An 18,660-nucleotide genomic window follows, 5' to 3' on the forward strand; every position below is an offset into this window, starting at 1 on the left:
AAGAAAGTGTTTTCACACTAAACTTTTGATTACAAAAAACAGCCAACAATAAAGCCTAAAACAGAATTTATATTCTCTTACTACGAAGATTCTCTCTAACAAACTAACAACCTTCCAGAACCTTCTCTTGATCTTCCATCTTCTGCTGCTGACTCAGCCAAGTAATGAGATAAGGTACCAATTGCTCTGACTCTTGAGGTTTATAGTGATGACTCATTACTTCTCCTCCATAGAAAAAATTCTGTTGTATCGTTTAAAAAAAAAGACATATTTTGACTTTTTGTATTATTCATCTATTAACCTTGCCTATATACTTAATTATACTAATATAGAGTTATAGATAGCTCAAGTTTATCAAAACGTTATACCATATACGAAGTACGGAGTATATTAGTATAACACATCAATAGATATATGAATAAAATAATTGCACCAAAAAAAAAACATGAATAATATGAATTATTATAATTTATCTATTCTTTAGTTTCAAATCAAACAAGTAAAACTGGCGTGACACTTGTGCTTTATTTGAAAATTTTAGCAAATTAAAGGCCATGCGTGTATAACTTCTTGCATTGAACTCACTAAAATAAAAAGACCCAAAAACTTATTGTAGACTTCATCATGAACTATATATATGTTTTACATAGACTTTATTCATTCATTATTTATCCCAAAGTTTTATATTAGTTTCAAATAGAGATGCTGTTTGGAACTCCCATAGCAGTGACACCAGGCTTAGAGAAAGGTTTCAACAATTCATAAGGCACAACTCCTGCTCCATGTCTGTTCCTTAATGCTTCATTAGCATTCCTTTCGTCGATGATCCCCTCCAACTCCTTTAATCTCCGGGTAAACTTCTCGAAAGCCGCCTTTATCATAGGTTCTGCCTCCCAACAAGGCTCCAATTTTTCACCTAAATACTCTTCTTCAGGTGAATGGCCTGAGAGCACATCCAAAATTGCCATAACTCTAGTAGCCTGTATTTGAGATGGGAAGCATCCAAGGAGTGTATCCTCGGGTTTTTCGATGAAGTTGTTCCATTCGTCGTTAGTGGGGTCTTCTGTAGGCATCTTAGTCCTAGTGAGTGTAGGCCTATTAGGGAAGTAACCTGCATAGGCATATTGTCCGAAGTTGACAGCAGCATGGTGCCCTGAAGTCACCCATATTATGGTTGTCGCGATTTGGATTAAGTCTTCATTTGTTTTAAGGCCGGGCCACCATGGCTCATCTTTCTTGTCTCCGTGCCCTACGGTTCTTACCTCGGTCCACCAAGCTTGAAGCTCTTGATCCGATTCTACTAGGCTCGAATCTTTGTAGTAGTGGTTCACATAATCCGTCACCCATTGCTTGATGATAGTCCATAGGTCTAAGCCATCATTCGCGTATGGATAATCCTTTATTGTTAACTTTAGCCCATGTGGTGCTGATGGATCTTCAACCGCCATTCCCCTGAATTTTCCAACACATCAACATGTATGTACTCACATTTTCAGACCACGCCATATTATTACAAGTTAATTAATTAAATTAATTACCAATTAATAATTAGCTAGAGTTTTTATTACATATACCTATTAATAAGGTCGGCTGGTAAGGCTTCTTGATCAAATCGCCACTCTGCTCCATAGATGACAGAGCTTAACTCCATTGCGTACCTCCCTTGTGAGAAGGATCTTTCAATGATACCGCCTGCATTAATCAAAGCTACTCGAGCAAGAGCGTTGATCTCCATGGTATACCGAAAATGAGGATGTAACAACCTATATATTGGGTGCATTGCACTTAACTGACGATTTGCAGCAATTATGTAAGGTTCCGTGCAACAATGTGTTCTAAGCCTACATTCACCAAAACGAACAAAATAAAAATGTAGTTAGCTCACATTCATGAATTTACATGTATTGATCAACTCTTTTTTTTCATTATCATATAAAAGTAGCTAGACAAATAAAATCATATCCTCAAATTTATGCAATCTTATCAATAATTAATGAAAACGTACGTATACTACGTAACGTACCAGTGACTAACAAGTTGGTGATAGCCAGAGTCATGGGAAAGAACATGAGCTTTGGCAATCTTCCAAAGCCATTCAGAAGTGGCACAAGTTCCTTGGGTAAAAACTTGCCTCCATTGAGGTTTCCCATCGAATGGAGGCCGAGTTAATTCAATAGCTAGAGGTCTAAGTGTTGTGTCGTTGTAAATAAACAAAGCTCGAGATCCATACAAAATTGAACCCTTCAACTCCCTTACTTTGTTCACATAAGGCAAAAATGCATCATGGTAATCTATTATAAACAACCTCTTCTCTTTCAAAGCCTGCAATTTATATCATTAATTGTTACATCCAATCACCTCGAAAAAAAATTAATTAAAGCTTATCCTCATAAGGTTGATTAGTTAACCTGTTGAACAGTCATGGAGCCTTTTATCTGATTTTGCACAAGCTCTGTAGTCATAGCTGATTCGGGTGGGCCGTAAATGTTCCGGTCCAAGTTACTCTTTATCGGCCATTCCTTCAAAATTGCAAGTTTATAATCGTTTCATATGAGATCCTAAGCAATCAAATAGGCTAATAAACATACTAGTATATATTGATAAATTGCCACATTCAATTAGTACTGTATCTTATATCAATCCATATACTTATAATATATAGTTTTACATATCATACCGTAACACATTTGATGCTTAAAGGATTTAATCCAGCAAGAGTTTGACGAGAGAACTCCTCATCTCTAAACCAACAAAACCTATCCCCTGTATTTTATAAGTTAACCAAAAAAATAAAAACTTAATTGGTTAGTGCAGAATTCATTCAAGCTTGTTAATTAATTGTAGCTTAACATAAGAAAGTAATTAGTGTTCATATGAACAAACTGCAATTATCTGCAGTTTGATTCCAGAAAATGTAGAAGAAGAAGAATAGAAGAAACAGGGGAAATGAGAAAAAGAGAAAGAATCTTAGAGAGAGAAAGTTAGGTAGAAACTTTATTATGTGAAAAATGATCTCTCACAATAACAGCTCATAAGAGCCTTTAAATAACAAATACAACTCACGCAATATGCGTGACTAAATTCTGTTAGGCTAAAACAGAATTCTAATCAATAACTAATTAGTGAGGCTAATATACAAAATGTACAGGAAGGTATTCTAACACCCCCCCCCCTCAAGAATGACTTGGGGAAGAAACACAAGGCCATTCTTGAGCATGAGCATGATTGACCAAACCAATCTTTGAAGCCAAAAACCTGTGTTGATCAGACCCAAGTGGTTTGGTCATGATGTCAGCTAACTGTAAAGCTGATTTTACATGTTTCAAATGAAGAAAACCTGACTGCACATTCTCCCTGATGTAATGAACATCAATCTTCTGACTTTTACTTCTCATATGCTTCGTTTTCTCATGAAAACATGGGTTTTCTGCTATATGTATTGCAGAAACATTATCACAATATAATGTGATAGGAGTAGGAACAGGAATGTGCATTTCATAAAGAAGCCTTTCCATCCAAACAAGCTCATCTGCAGTGTGACTCATGCTGCGATATTCAGCCTCTGTAGAGCTTTTAGAAACCACTTTCTGTTTCTTAGTCTTCCAAGAAACAAGAGAATTGCCCAAGAAAACACAGTAACCTGTAAGAGATCTACCAGAATCAGAACAAGTTCCCCAATCAGCATCACTATATCCTGTCAAAGTGCAACTGGAATTTGCAGGATAAAACAACCCCAAATTAAGAGTTCCTTTGAGATATTTCAAGACATGAATTGCAACATCAAAATGTGGAACCCTTGGAGCACAAAGAAACTGGCTTAACTGTTGAACAACATAAGATATATCAGGCCTGGTCATATTGAGATATAGGAGTTTACCAATCAATCTTCTATATACCTCAGGATCAACAAGCAAGTCTCCATCATCCTTGCTTAATTTCAGTCCCTTAGACATAGGAAAGGAATCTGGAATACAGTTTTCTATATTTTGATCCCTTAAAAGATCCAAAATATATTTTCTCTGGTTTAACAGAATACCAGAAGCAGACCTTGAAACTTCAATACCCAAGAAATACTTCAATGCACCTAAATCTTTGATAGTAAAAGCACTGTGAAGACCAGCCTTCAGATCACATATCAACTGTGTATCATTTCCAGTAATAAGAAGATCATCAACATAAGCCACAACAACCATAAAAGAGCTGTCTCTCTTCAAGACAAACATAGAATAATCTTGCTTGGATTGAGTAAAACCCCAATTCACCAAATACTTGCTCAATTCCTTATTCCAGCATCTAGATGCCTGTTTAAGACCATATATGGATCTGTTAAGCTTGCAGACTTGACCTGGTTTAGCTTTAGTATAACCAGGAGGAGGACTCATGTACACTTCCTCATCAAGAAAACCATGCAAAAAAGCATTATTGATGTCAAGCTGCTGAATATCCCAATTATTAACAGCAGCAATAGCCATAACCACTCTCACTGTAGTAAGCTTAGCAACAGGACTAAAAGTATGCTTATAGTCCTTACCAGAAATCTGCCTATCACCCCTTGCTACAACCCTTCCTTTACATCTCTCAATATCACCATCGGGTTTAAACTTAGTTTTATAAACCCATTTACATCCTATTGCCTTTTTACCAGGAGGTAACTCAGTAAGCTCCCAAGTATCATTTAGTTCTAGAGCTTGAAGCTCCTTTTCCATAGCCTCCACCCATTCTGGGTGATCCTTAGCTTGCTTATAAGAAGAAGGTTCAAAAGCTGTCAACACATTAGACAAACTATGCAGAGAATCTGAGTTCAAATAAGCTAATGAAGGCTCACTGTAAACATTAAAGGAAAGAGAAGGATCAGAACAAGTCTGATCAATGGTTTTGTGTTTAGGAAGGGTTAAAACAAAATCTTTGTATTTGGAAGGAAAAGTAGTAGGTCTAGTAGAAATTCTAGCAGGGATAGGAATCTCTGAAAATGATTCAGAAGGAACATTATCAGAATGAGAAGAAGGAATTCCAGAAACCAAGGGAATATCAGAAGCAGGATCTGTAAAATTTGGAGAAGAAAAAGAAGAAGAAGAAGGAGAATTTGGAACAAATAAAGGAGGAGGTTGTGGAACAGGATATGAAAAATTATTAGAATCCAAAGCAGGATTCACAAGAGGAAGAGAATGAGGAACACCAGAAACAGACACAAACTGTCCTTTGTAGGGAAATTCATTTTCCACAAAATGAACATCCCTACTCAAAACAACCTTGTGAGTATCAAGGTCATAGAGTTTGTAACCTTTTTGTGCATATGGATAACCAATGAAGATACATTTCTTAGATCTTGCTGCAAACTTGTCAGACAACTTCTGAGAAGGATAACACAAACATCCAAACACCCTCAAAAAACCATAGTCAGGCTGTTTCTTCAACAAAACTTCATGAGGTGACCTCCAACCCAAAACAGAACTAGGCAACATGTTGATAAGATAAGTAGCAGCTAACAAACAATCTCCCCAAAATTTATAAGGTAATCCAGCATGAAACCTTAAGGTTCTAGCAGTTTCCAACAAATGTTTGTGTTTTCTTTCCACTCTACCATTTTGCTGAGGATTGCCAGGCAAACTCTTTTGATGTACAATACCTTTCATAGCAAACAAAGTCCTACACTGTTCTTGTATGATCTCTGTACCATTGTCACTTCTAATGACTTTAACTCTCTTATTAAACTGAGTAAAAACATACTCCAAGAAAGCAGCAATAGTAGAGTTAACCTGAGTTTTAGTATGTAACAAAAAAGTCCATGTAGTCCTAGAGTGGTCATCTAAAATAGTAAGAAAATAGAAAGCACCAGTCAAGGAAGGTCTTGAATATTTTCCCCATAAATCAATATGCACCAAATCAAACACCTCAACAGCATGAGACTCAGACAAAGAATAGGGAAACTTGTGATGTTTTCCAAACACACATGCTTCACAGCTAAAATCAGAAGTATTATTACCAAGAGATGGAACTGTTAAATGCTTTAGAGTATTAAGAGAAGCATGACCTAACCTAGCATGAATAATTTCAGGACTAGGTTTTACAAAAGATGTGATAGTATTATTGATAGAAACAGGACAAAAACCAGATTTAACTGAAATAGGAAAAAAATGAGAAAACCTATATAAGCCTGAGTACCTTGTACCACCAGCTATCACTTGACTAGTTGTAAGGTCCTGAAAACAACAGGAATCTGACTCAAAAATTGCAAGTAATCTGTGACTATCAAGCAACTTTCCAACGGATAAGAGATTGTGTTTGAACTGAGGAATATAAAAGACATTCTTCAGAGTTATATGTTGGTTCAAAACTACATCTCCTATGTGTTTAACCAAATTAACAGTTCCATCAGGCAAAGATACTTTTATAGGATTTTCAAGCTGTTTAATAGAAGCAAATAAAGCCAAATTAGAAACCATATGATCTGTAGCTCCAGTGTCTATAATCCAATAACTATGAGCAGAATTATGATTCAAAGCATCAACATTAGAGACAGAAGTTATACCAGCAAAATTCACAGCAGCAGAAAGAGGATTATCAGGAGCAGAAGAAGTGCCTGACATCTGCATCATCCTCATAACCTCATTGTAAAGAGCTGAAGCCATAACTGGATCCACTCCATTAGCAACACCAAAAGTTATAGCTGGAACAGAAACACTTGATTCACCAGGAGCTTTGCCTAAGAGACCATCACCATCAGAAGAAGCATTTGCAGCAAATCTTGAACCAGACTGAATACCAGAATTGCCACGCTCCTTATTCCACCAATCTGGAAAACCATTCAACTTGAAGCACTGATCAATTGAATGTCCTTTCTTCTTACAATAATTGCAAATAACATCACTCTTCTGTTTCTTGAAATCTTTCTTAAAATTCTGATAAACAGGCTTGGGAAAAGTCTTAGCAACCTGAAGAGCACTCATCTCAGGAATAACAACCTTCACATCATTCAACTTATTTTGGTGCTCCACCTGCTGCAAAATATGATAGGCCTTATGCACATGAGGCAAAGAATCAGCACTCAGCATATTAGTAATGACCTGATCATAAGAATTGTTCAAACCAGACAACAATTGCATCAACTTCTGTCGTTGATCATTCTCAAGAATCTTCTTGAGCATACCACAAGTACAATTCCTCATTGCACCACAAGTACAATCCGGAAAACTTTCAAGAATCTGTAATTGATCCCAAATAGACTTCAATCTACCGAAATACTCAGCAATTGAAGAAGAATCCTGCTGAGTTGAAGTCAAAGACCTATGCAACTCAAACAATCTAGGAGCAGTAGTATGACCAAATCGCTCAACAAGTTCATTCCACAATTGAGTAGAAGAATTAACAAACATAAAACTCTCGGCCAAATTCAGGATCGTTGAAATTGATTCCAGAAGAAGAACTAATACTCTGAGAAGAAGTTGCCATTGCATGCAATCAATCGCTCGAATTCGACCAAAAAAAAATCCGCAAAATACGCGAAAAATGAACCAAACAGAAGTAGAATATCAAAATCCAAAATAAGAACAAAGAATCGTCAAGAAATCAGGAAGAATTCAAGCTCCTTTGCTCTGATACCATGAACAAACTGCAATTATCTGCAGTTTGATTCCAGAAAATGTAGAAGAAGAAGAATAGAAGAAACAGGGGAAATGAGAAAAAGAGAAAGAATCTTAGAGAGAGAAAGTTAGGTAGAAACTTTATTATGTGAAAAATGATCTCTCACAATAACAGCTCATAAGAGCCTTTAAATAACAAATACAACTCACGCAATATGCGTGACTAAATTCTGTTAGGCTAAAACAGAATTCTAATCAATAACTAATTAGTGAGGCTAATATACAAAATGTACAGGAAGGTATTCTAACATCATACGATCAAAAATCTTGGGGAGCTCGAAACGAAGCACACTATCTTTCAAGTCAGTAACGCCTTTGATGATCCTAGGCAACACAGTCCGTAAGGACTCGTGTTGTTGTAAGCCGGGACAATTAACTCCTTCGTTGTAGAGCGAGTCTATGGCCGTGAAGTATGGAAAACCGAGGTCAGGATCAACCAATGCGGTCTCTAATGATGGTACAACAGCATGTAGCACCGAGTACACGGTTTTGAACCCGAATTGTGCGTTCTTTATCTCTGAGAATGTTTCGTCTCTAGGTACATATACACTGCCGGCTCTGCTCTCCGACCTTGGATCTGCATATTGTATACATACATGGTACAACAGCATGTTATTATATGTATAAAGGTGGTTAGAAAACTTAGAATATGTTGTTAGATTTGGAATTTAATCGTCACAATTTAGACTTTTTCCATTATTCATATAACCCTGTCAAAAAATAAATTTAAGGAACAGAGGATACCTTGTTAATTATAAATGAGAATAGTGATGATTGAGAGTATAAAAATTATATACCTGTTTTAGTAGGAGGACGTCCAGTTCTACAACGTCGAGGGTAAGGAAGATCTTTAGTACCACCCAATACAGGTCTTGCGAGTTCGGGTTTCGTGTCTAGAGCACCAAGGTCGTTGTATGTGTCGTAGTCATAAATTCTCTCAAAGTTCTTACGTTCACCCTTCCCATCCCCTCGCAAACTTTCAAGCTCTTTCTCCCTTAATTCTTTCAATCCACTTGGTGTTTGTGATGGCAAGTAAGACTACAAATATTACACCATTGCAAATTGGTCATTACAAATCATACAATATTTTCACGTACGTATATGTTTGAAAATTATACCGCGAATTGAAAGTATTTAAACGATTAAAATTAGACTTGTTAATCAAAAGAGTTTATGAAAATCGTTCATTCGTTTGTTCTATACCTTATTACTAGCGAAGAATACTCTTTTTTCAGGGATGTCATATTTGGAGTGCACCCATGAATTACAAGTAATATGAACTGGACCAAAATTCGGTCCATCGAGTACGATTTCAGTGAGGTACATCTCTTTGTGGTGTTCATTCTCAACAAGAATAGCACCCACTTCTCCAAATTCCGGCGAAATCACAAAATTAGCTTCAAATTTCACCACTCCATCCTCTACCTTTGAACGATGAGCGTATCCTTTGATTTTTTCCTTATCTGATCCTGTATCTTCTAATTAATAATTATTAGTTAAAGGCATAATTTAAATTAATAATTATTAGTTATATATGTGACATACAATTAAACTAGCTAAGGTTGGATTTCCTCCTATATATATGCATATTGATGTCAATAAATTAAAAGGCAGTGAGCATTGTGCATACGTCTCCACTATCAAATTTGCAAATTTGGTACATTCAATCATTTTTGTGATAAATTTGTTCTCGAGAAAAATCAAATTATATCAATTAAGTAAAGTGATGTGTAAATGTTAGTTGTAACAATCTAAATGGCACAAGTACTTAAAAACGTGTACAAGATTTTGCCTTAATAAGTACTTCAATTGTTCAAAGTTATCGATCTATATATTTAAAATTTAAATAATCTTGTCTTTGGAATTATTAGACAACCCTAATTGAAGTATAATACTTGTATATTATACTAGTTCGTTGTTTTTATAACTTACTTTGTTTTTCCTCACCACTAACAAGCTCCAAGAGGAGGGTTTTACCAAGCACATCAACAATATCATCAGCCCCTCGGCCTATGCCAATGTTGGTCAATAACCCACCAACAGTTGGTTTTACCGAGACAATGGCCTTAATTTTCACAGATTGTTCGCTATATTTGGTTGCTACTGCCTGCACTCTAAGGCCACTGTTTCGAGCTCGGTGTGCCCAAGTTACAACACCATCACCATACAATCTTCTTGATAGAAATAATGCACCTACTGATGCATTATTTATGACCCTAGAGGAGTTTAAGAGTTTAACATAATTTTGTTCACCTCCTCCAACAAAGGGCTTTCGCGATAGATTTGGTGATGGGGTTGTGTTGATCACAACCGTGGATGTGCTCAACATTTTTATATATTTTTTGAAGCTAAGCTAAGTTGTTTAAGAAGAAGAAAGTTTTTTTTTTTTTTGGATGATGGATATGGAGATGTAAGAATGAAGTTTCTTGTGATTTATAAAACAAAGTTGATGAGGGCTTGCAAGGAAATTCACTATATACTACGTCCTCCGTTTCTATTTAGTTGACGCGTTTGATTTAGGCACATTGCACATATATTAAGAAGAGGAGAGAGTGTGAGAGAGAATGAAAAAGCAAATGGGGTAGCTTGTAAATGCATGGTAAAAAATTTGGGTAACTTTTGTATACATCCGGTTTACACTAATATTAGTGTACATCGAGCAGTATAGGGGTAACTTTAAGCCAATTTAGGGTAACTTTTTGCCTTTTTTGGGTAACTTTGAACATAATATGATTTTTTTTATAAATCGAACAAGAAAAGTTTTATAAGGGTCATTAAATTACTTTCAATCACTAATAATTGAATTTTAGTCATTTAAAATGTGATTCTTTGCCAATAAAATATAGATTATTTTTATTTGTATCGGGTTACTTTTATACATATTAGGGTAACTTTTATTCATTTTAGGGGTAACTTTTGATCACTTAAAGAGAGATTTAAAATGGATGTACAGCCAAAAGGAAACGTGTCAACTAAAAAAAACATCCTAAAAAGAATATGTGTCAACTAAAATGAAACGGAGATAGTATAACTTTTGAAATAACTTTTGAAAAATTAGCAATAAGATCAAAACGTTTGTGGTATGTTTCCTTTTTATTGTTTTTGTTTACATGCATGTGATAGATGTGATAGGTAGGAAAAAATGACTAGGGCAAACCATCATGAGTGTTCATCAAGACTATTTCAAGCCCTTTATCCTTATTTATGACTCTAAGTTCATAACCTTTTTGGTACTAATTTTTGCTTAGTTGGTATTCACTTAGTATCATAAAAAGTTGCTCTATAATTAGTATCAATCAAAGCCCAAATTCTACGTACTACGTAACAGCTATCAAAATAAAATAATTTTGTATACTACGAGCCTGTTACATTTACTTAATTACAGTTCAGTTCAATTCAGTTCAGCTCTAATCAGTTCAGTTCAGTTCAACTCCAATCAGTTCATATCAGTTCAGCTCCTAATTTTCCTCTCTCATAAAATATTCATTTCAGCTCAATTCAGTTCAGTTCAGTTCAACTCCAATCAGTTCAGTTCAGTTCAGTTAAGTAAATGTGAACAGTCCTACATAAAATGATTGCCAACTTAGTACCAAACTACCAACAAGATTTTAATTACTACAGACATTATTACTAGTCATTAACGACTAGTAATTTGGACCAATTTAGTACAATATCAAAATAATGAATTATTGATGACTCGTAGTACTAGAGATTGAGAAGTTTAAAAATGACGAAAGTCTAAATAAAGCAAGTATTATAATGTATCTTAATTGTATTTCTAATCACTAAACTAAAATAACAAAAAGTACATACTTATTTGTTTTCTACTTCGTATTATCTTTCGGTGCTTATTCTACAGCCACACCGTATGACCGAAATTACTTATACGGAGTAGGGGTTATTGTTACTCAATCAGTCAGTTACTTATTTTGGGGTTATTCAGTCGGTCATGGACTCATGGGTTACTTATAATAAGTAACCCCACTGAATAAGCAACCCCTATAAATAAGAAAGAGTGTAATACAAAGTACTAAACAACTAACTATACAGATCTCCCCCTTCAAAAAAAACAACTAACTATACAGTACAAGTAACAAAAATTTGTTTACCTCTTCTGAAGCAAAAAAAAAAAAAAAAAAAATGATGCAGTACGTATGTAACCAAAATTTTTCAAAACAAAAAAAAAATGTAACCATAACCTAATTTGCCACGATTGAAGTTACAATTTTATTATTATTATTATTTATTTATTTTGGTTGTTAAATGAGAAAGTGAACCTTGATTATAAATAAGAAAAAAAAATTATAAAAAAAAAAAAAAAAAACTAAAAATAGTGTTCGGTTGATTAGAGATACGGAGTACTAGATATATTGTGGGCTCAATTGTGAACTGGACTAGATAGTCTAGATTGGACCTATAATTACAAGGCACGTAATTAAATCAGACACATCCTTCATCCATCTTTACATTAATTCTAAAGAGGTGTGTTGCAAGTAAATAAAAACAGAGAAAGTATATACATAAAAATTATGATAAAGAGAGAAATCATTTCTGCAAAGACGTACTTTACCAAAGCCACAACTACTTCATTGAACTTACTATAATCAAAAGTCCCAACAACTTTCATGGATCTTAGAGTAACACGTACTTGTGCATAGATCTATTATTGTATGTAGACTTCATAAACTACATATGTGTTACATAAATTTTATTCTATCATTATTTATTCCAATGATGTTTTACATTATTAGATAGAGATGCTGTTTGGAACTCCCATAGCAGTGACACCAGGAGTAGAGAAAGGCTTCAACAATTCATAAGGCACAACACCTGCTCCATTTCTATTCCTCAAAGCTTCATTAGCGTTCCTCTCGTCGATGATCCCTTCTAACTCCTTTAATCTCCCGTTAAACTTCTCGAAAGCCGCCTTTATCATAGGATCTTCCTCCCAAGATGCCTCCATATTTTCACCTAGATACTCCTCGTCGGGTGAATGACCCGAAAGCACGTCCAATATTGCCATTACCCTAGTAGCTTGTATTTGAGAAGGATAACTTCGAAGTAGTGTCTCCTCGGGCTTTTCGAGGAAGTGTTTCCACTCCTCGTCAGTGGGGTCTTCTGTAGGCATCTTAGCCCTCATGACAGTAGGCCTATTAGGGAAGTAACCCGCGTAGGCATACTGTCCAAAGTTTACGGCTGCATGATGCCCTGAAGTCACCCATATGATGGTTGTCACAATTTGGATTAGGTCTTTGTTTGTTTTAAGGTTCGGCCACCATGGCTCGTCTTTCTTGTCTCCGTGCCCTACGGTTCTTACCTCGGTCCACCAAGCTTGAAGCTCTTGGTCCGATTCTACTAGGCTCGGATCTTTGTAGTAGTGGTTCACATAATCGGTCACCCATTGCTTTATAATTGACCATAACTCTAAGCCATCACTCGCGTATGGATAGTCCTCTATTGTTAGCTTTAGTCCATGTGGTGCTGATGGATCTTCTTCGGCCATTCCTCTATATAATTTAAGTTCGACAAAAATTATACATGAAACTTTAGTATAATTATTATGGAATTTCAAAATAAGAGTTACTATCTCTATTTGTGCAACAATTAAACTTTTTATGTCTCACAAAAAATAATATTCAGTTGTTGCACATGATTTAAAATGGAGGTAGTAGTTTAAACTATATACCTGCTTATAAGGTCGGCTGGTAAGGCTTCATGATCAAATCGCCACTGCAATCCATAGATAACGGAGCTCAACTCCAAAGAGTACTTCCCCGGTGAGAAGGAACTTTCAATGATACCACCTGCATTAATCAAAGCTAATCGAGCAAGGGCATTGATCTCGGTGGTGTACCGAAAATGAGGATGTAACAACCTATATATTGGGTGCATTGTGCTCAATTGACGATTTGCTGCTATTATGTAAGGTTCCGTGCAACAATGTGTTCTAAGCCTACAATTAACAAGTAAACAAGAAAACTTAGTTAGTCCGTCCACAAGCCTATTGATCATCCAAATACTATACTTAATAAAGGTTAGATTTACTTTTCTCTAGCAATATAATATAATGGTGCACAACGGGTAAATACAAGTTTCTCATAATGAGAAACTAAAATTGTTTCTCACATGGCATTTTCGTAAATAATTTAATAACTATTTCATTATTGTAGGCTCCACAATTAATGGTGATTGGATAAAGTTGTTGGTTTATTTACGAAAATACCATATGAGAACAATTTTTGTTTCTCGCTATGAAAACTGGGCCAAGCCCGTGCACGACGTACCAATGGCTAATAAGTTGGTGATAGCCAGAGTCATGGGCGAGGACATGAGCCTTAGCAAGCTTCCAAAGCCAAGCAGAAGTGGCACTAGTTCCCGGCATATAAACTTTCTTCCATTGAGGCTTCCCATTACATGGAGGCCGAGTTAATTCAATAGCTAGAGGTCTAAGTGTTTCATTGTCATAGATAAACAAAGTTCGAGATCCATACAAAGTCGTCCTCTTGAGCTCCCTTACTTTGTTCACATAAGGCAAAAATGCATCATGGTAATCTATTATAAACAACTTCTTCTCTTTCAAAGCCTGCAATATAATGTAATTGTTAATTTAGTTAATTACAACCTCCGAAAATTTGTGATTATAGAGAGCACAAAATAATTAATCGATTCAAATATGATTTAATTACCTCCTCGACAGTCATGGATCCTTTTATCTGACTTTGCACAAGCTCTGTAGTCAAAGCTGATTCGGGTGGGCCGTAAATTTTCGGATCCAAGCTACTCTTTAGCGGCCATTCCTACAAAATTGTTACACATAAGATCATATCCTAAGCTATGGAATACGCTAATTAGCATATATATTGATACTTTATATAATAGTAACATCACTTACAAAATATGTTGAATTCAACTAGTAATATCTTATAAATTTGATTCATATACAAACTATATAATATATAGTTTTGCATATCATACCGTAACACACTTGATGCTTAAGGGATTTAAGCCAGCAAGAGTTTGACGAGAGAATTCTTCGTCTCTAAACCAAGAAAACCTATCCCCTAAATCAACCAAAAAATTCCTTGTTGGTTAATTAGTTCAAATTCGTCGAATTTAATAATATCAAAGGAATTAATACATAGGAAAGTCTTAAGTAATGTACGTACGATCAAATATCTTAGGGACTTCAAAACGAAGCATATTATCTTCAAGGTCCGAAACAGCTCTAATGAGCCTAGGCAACATATCCGGTAAGAACCCATGTTTTTGCAAGCCGGGACAATTAACCCCTTCGTTGAAGAGTGAGTCTATGGCCGTGAAGTATGGAAAGCCGAGGTCGGGATCAACCATCGCGGTCTCTAATGATGGTACAACGGCGTGTAACACCGAGTACACGGTTTTGAACCCGAATTGTGTCTGCTTCAACTCGGAGAATGTTTCATCTCTAGGTACATATACACTGTTGGCTCTGCTCTCTGAACTTGGATCTGCATATTGTACGTAAAATTTGCTTGTAATTATGTCTTAATAAAAATTTATCTAGAGTTTTTATTGTGTATTAAATTGGTTAATTAGCTTGCTTTAAAAATTTGTTGAGATAATGAGATGTTATCTTGTTTGTAGTTGTGAGGTACACATACAAGTATACAACTACTATAGTGGGAGGATTTGTGTCACATATTGTTAATTAGGAGCAATAATTCTAATTTTTTACAATTATGCTAGTACGTAAGATGTTTTTGGAAATGTCCTCAGGAGAAGACACGTAGTACTTTGTAATTATAGATTTATTTATGGTTAGAGTTTTACGAGTATACAAAATGACAACCGTTAAAGTTGAATTATATTAAAAATATATCGAAAAAAATGGAATAAGATGCTACTGTGGTACATACCTGTCTTAGTAGGAGGACGTCCTGTTCTACAACGTCTAGGGTAAGGAAGCTCTTTACTACCACCCAATACTGGTCTCAACAATGCGGCATCTTTGTCTGGATCACCAAGGTCATTGTAAGTGTCATAATCGTAAATTCTCTCAAAGTTCTTACGTTCTCCTTTTCCATCCCCTCTCATATTTTCAAGCTCTTTCTCTCTTAACTTCTTCAATCCACTTGGTGTTTGTGATGGCAAGTACGACTACAAATATATCACACCATTGCAAATTAATTAGTCCATTAATTACATATTATATTATTACGCGATAATTAATATTTTTTATATATTGCATACACACCTTATTAGTGAAGAAGACTCTTTTTTCAGGGTTGTCATACTTAGCGTGCACCCATGAATTGCAAGAAAAATGTACTGAACCTAGTGGCAACCCATCGAGGTGGATCTCGGTGAGGAACATCTCTTTGTGGTGTTCATTTTCGACAAGTACAGCACCAACTTCTCCAAATTCTGGTGGAACCACAAAATCAGCTTCATATTTCACTATTCCATCCTCGGACGACTTTGAACGATGGGCGTATCCTTTGATCGTTGCCTTCTCCAATCCCGTTTCTACACAGTAATAGGAAAAAAAAAAAGTCAAATTGGACTTATTGTTAGTAAGTAATAAAACAAAATAATTAGTACGTCCATTTCTTATCTTATCTCTAATTGCTTAATGCAATCTCCTCTTATCTCCTCTACATAACACGTACGTACAATTACTTTCCCTATTCAAAATTAGTTGTCACATTATCGTGTAGTTTAAATGACTAATTTATCCTTTGAGAGTTTGTATGCGTATTGCATGGTACTAGAGTAGTTGAGTTGTACCCTTTTTGTCTTCATTTAAGTAAAAATAAATTCATTAATCTACCAAAATAATATGTAGGAAAGTGCTACACTGTAAAAAAAAATTAATTGGACATTTTTAGTAAATGAAAAAAAAATATATAAATACCTGTGATCTTATCTTACCTTTAATGGCATAATACAATCTAGTCTTATCTCTTCTATTCAATACGTACCGTTACTTTCTCTATTCAAAATCAGTTGTCACGTTTATAGCTTAGCTTTTTTCACAAACAAATATAACTTTTTTTTAAAAAAAAAAAACAAAATGAAAACTAAAATTAGTACAGCTTTGGATCCAATTAAATATACAGTATATAGAGACATAATATTCTATCTAATCAAACACAAAAGCAAGTTTATTCTAGTACGAAATATTTTGATTTGTTGGAACCATAAATATATATAGTAAAGAAATCATCAAGGATGTTCGATCTTCATATTAGATTTGGTACAATCGATTAATTTCTAAATAACCTTGGTTGAAAATCAATCTTTAAGTGTTAGTTGCAATTGTATTATACTAGTAGTACGTATTAACGTATATCTGTCTAATTCACACCGTTGAGTTTAAGAGCCTTTCCTAAAAGAGTATAAAGTGACTCTATCTAGCTTATATCAACAACCTTTGAAATTTTAATAATTTTATGCATGGTACTTGAGCAGTTGAGGTGTACCCTTTTCTTCATTAAATTAAAGTAATAAAGTCACAACCTACAAAATTAATTGGGAAACAATAAAAACTTCGATTAGTCCGCAGTGTAGTCATTGTAAAACTATCCTTAAACAAATCTCAGGCCTCAATGCATCAATCATTGAGGGAGTCTTAGGCCAAGTGAGACTATTCAACATACACTAGTTAGTTTATTAATAGACAATAAAATGCCACCTTTCGAATAAGTTACGTTGTCACAAAATAAGCTAATCTATCATGAAAGTAGATCTTGCCTCAACTACAGGAACGGACTTTTAGCTTCAATCTACAGAGTAAAATTTAACTCCGTCTTTAAAATTATTATTTAGAGAATATTAAGGTAGTTTTTCTTTTTTACTTACTTTCTTGTGTCTCACCACTAACAAGCTCCAAGAGGAGGGTTTTACCAAGCACATCAGTAATATCATCAAGCCCTCGGGTGAAGCCAACGTTGGTCAAAAACCCACCAACAGTTGGTTTTACCGAGATGGTGGCCTTAACTTTCACAGCTTGTTCACTATCTGTGGTTGCTACTGCTTTAACTCTAAGGCGGCCACCGTTTCGAGCACAATGTGCCCTAGTTACAACACCATCACTACCATACAACTTTCTTGACAAAAATAATGCACCAAGTGATGATGCCTTATGAACCCTAGAAGAATTAAACAGTTGAACATTATTTTGTTCACCTTTTTCTCCTAAAAAAGGCTTTGGTAATAGTAATAAGTTGATATTATTGGTGGATGTGTTCAACATTTTCTTTTTCTTTTTCTTTTTCTTTTTTGGTTAGAATTTTTAACCAATAGTAAAGAGAAAAAGAAGTGATTATTGAATAATGGAATAATAATAATAATAATAGGTTTGTGTGTTTTATAGAAGGTGATGAGGGCTTGCAAGTAAATTTACAAATTTTGGAATTTAGCAAAAATAAGAGAGTACGTACACATGCAAGACGTTTTTGGTCATTTTGAAATTTTATTGTTTCCCTATTCATGTGATGTACGTAGTTACATTTGAGAGGAAGATAATTACAAGTGTTGAACTGTTGAATTTACCCCCACATTGTGGGCACATCGATCAAATTGTCTTACATTTGAAAGGCCAGGGGATCCCCATAATATAGGCCACGAGTTCCTCAACTATCCTTACTTAATTGGTGATTCTAACCCTACACTACCTTTAAGATCTCGATCAAGTAATATTAACAGGTGAAATGGTAAATCAAGCTTTAATTTACTTTAATAAAGGATAATATATTGGAGAACAATATAATAGTTACCTAAAAAGGTAAAAAGCAAAAATATAATGTCGCTGCCTCGTCACCTAACTAAAAGTTTAGTTTTATATATTAGTTATATACTTATATGATATTATGTACATCTCTAAAATTATCTAATACCCTCAGCTCCCGTGATAATAGTCAAACAAATAGTAGTGTTGGAGAACGAACTATTTTTTGACAAAAAAAAAAAAAAAAAAAAAAAAAAAAAAAAAAAAACAACAACAAATCAAATCAAATATTTTATAAGGTATTGTTTGGCT

General features: G+C 34.9%; 2 protein-coding genes across 2 annotated transcripts; both read right to left on the reverse strand.

Moving 5' to 3' along the window:
* Positions 1–562: 562 nt before the first annotated feature.
* On the reverse strand, positions 563–9,969 carry LOC145626241 (linoleate 13S-lipoxygenase 2-1, chloroplastic-like). The gene is made up of 9 exons (XM_081678671.1): positions 9,573–9,969; positions 8,844–9,115; positions 8,438–8,678; positions 7,897–8,217; positions 2,678–2,763; positions 2,409–2,519; positions 2,024–2,322; positions 1,575–1,841; positions 563–1,452 (listed from the first exon to the last, which is right to left on the reverse strand). Exons 1-9 carry the CDS (start codon positions 9,967–9,969, stop codon positions 693–695), a joined length of 2,754 nt encoding a protein of 917 aa, XP_081534797.1. The 3' UTR covers positions 563–692.
* Positions 9,970–12,239: 2,270 nt separating this feature from the next.
* LOC145628404 (linoleate 13S-lipoxygenase 2-1, chloroplastic-like) lies at positions 12,240–17,939 on the reverse strand. The gene is made up of 9 exons (XM_081680703.1): positions 17,481–17,939; positions 15,874–16,145; positions 15,536–15,776; positions 14,807–15,127; positions 14,616–14,701; positions 14,327–14,437; positions 13,925–14,223; positions 13,327–13,593; positions 12,240–13,147 (listed from the first exon to the last, which is right to left on the reverse strand). The coding sequence occupies exons 1-9, from the start codon at positions 17,872–17,874 to the stop codon at positions 12,388–12,390; spliced, it is 2,751 nt and encodes a 916-aa protein (XP_081536829.1). The 5' UTR covers positions 17,875–17,939; the 3' UTR covers positions 12,240–12,387.
* Positions 17,940–18,660: the final 721 nt, after the last annotated feature.

This window comes from Chenopodium album, chromosome 4 (genome assembly GCF_948465745.1).
Source record: "Chenopodium album chromosome 4, dcCheAlbu1.1, whole genome shotgun sequence".
NCBI lineage: Eukaryota > Viridiplantae > Streptophyta > Magnoliopsida > Caryophyllales > Amaranthaceae > Chenopodium > Chenopodium album.

What these genes read in the sequence shown, in the direction of transcription:
- LOC145626241 (XM_081678671.1), bottom strand. Translation starts at nt 9,969, where the DNA reads ATGTTGAGCACATCCACGGTTGTGATCAACACAACCCCATCACCAAAT. An exon ending in TATTCTTCGCTAGTAATAAG is followed by an intron (nt 8,679 to 8,843) that starts GTATAGAACAAA and finishes TAATATTTGTAG; the next exon opens with TCTTACTTGCCATCACAAAC. An exon ending in ACGTCCTCCTACTAAAACAG is followed by an intron (nt 8,218 to 8,437) that starts GTATATAATTTT and finishes TACAATATGCAG; the next exon opens with ATCCAAGGTCGGAGAGCAGA.
- LOC145628404 (XM_081680703.1), bottom strand. Translation starts at nt 17,874, where the DNA reads ATGTTGAACACATCCACCAATAATATCAACTTATTACTATTACCAAAG. An exon ending in GATCCATGACTGTCGAGGAG is followed by an intron (nt 14,224 to 14,326) that starts GTAATTAAATCA and finishes ATTATATTGCAG; the next exon opens with GCTTTGAAAGAGAAGAAGTT. An exon ending in CACCAACTTATTAGCCATTG is followed by an intron (nt 13,594 to 13,924) that starts GTACGTCGTGCA and finishes TGTTAATTGTAG; the next exon opens with GCTTAGAACACATTGTTGCA.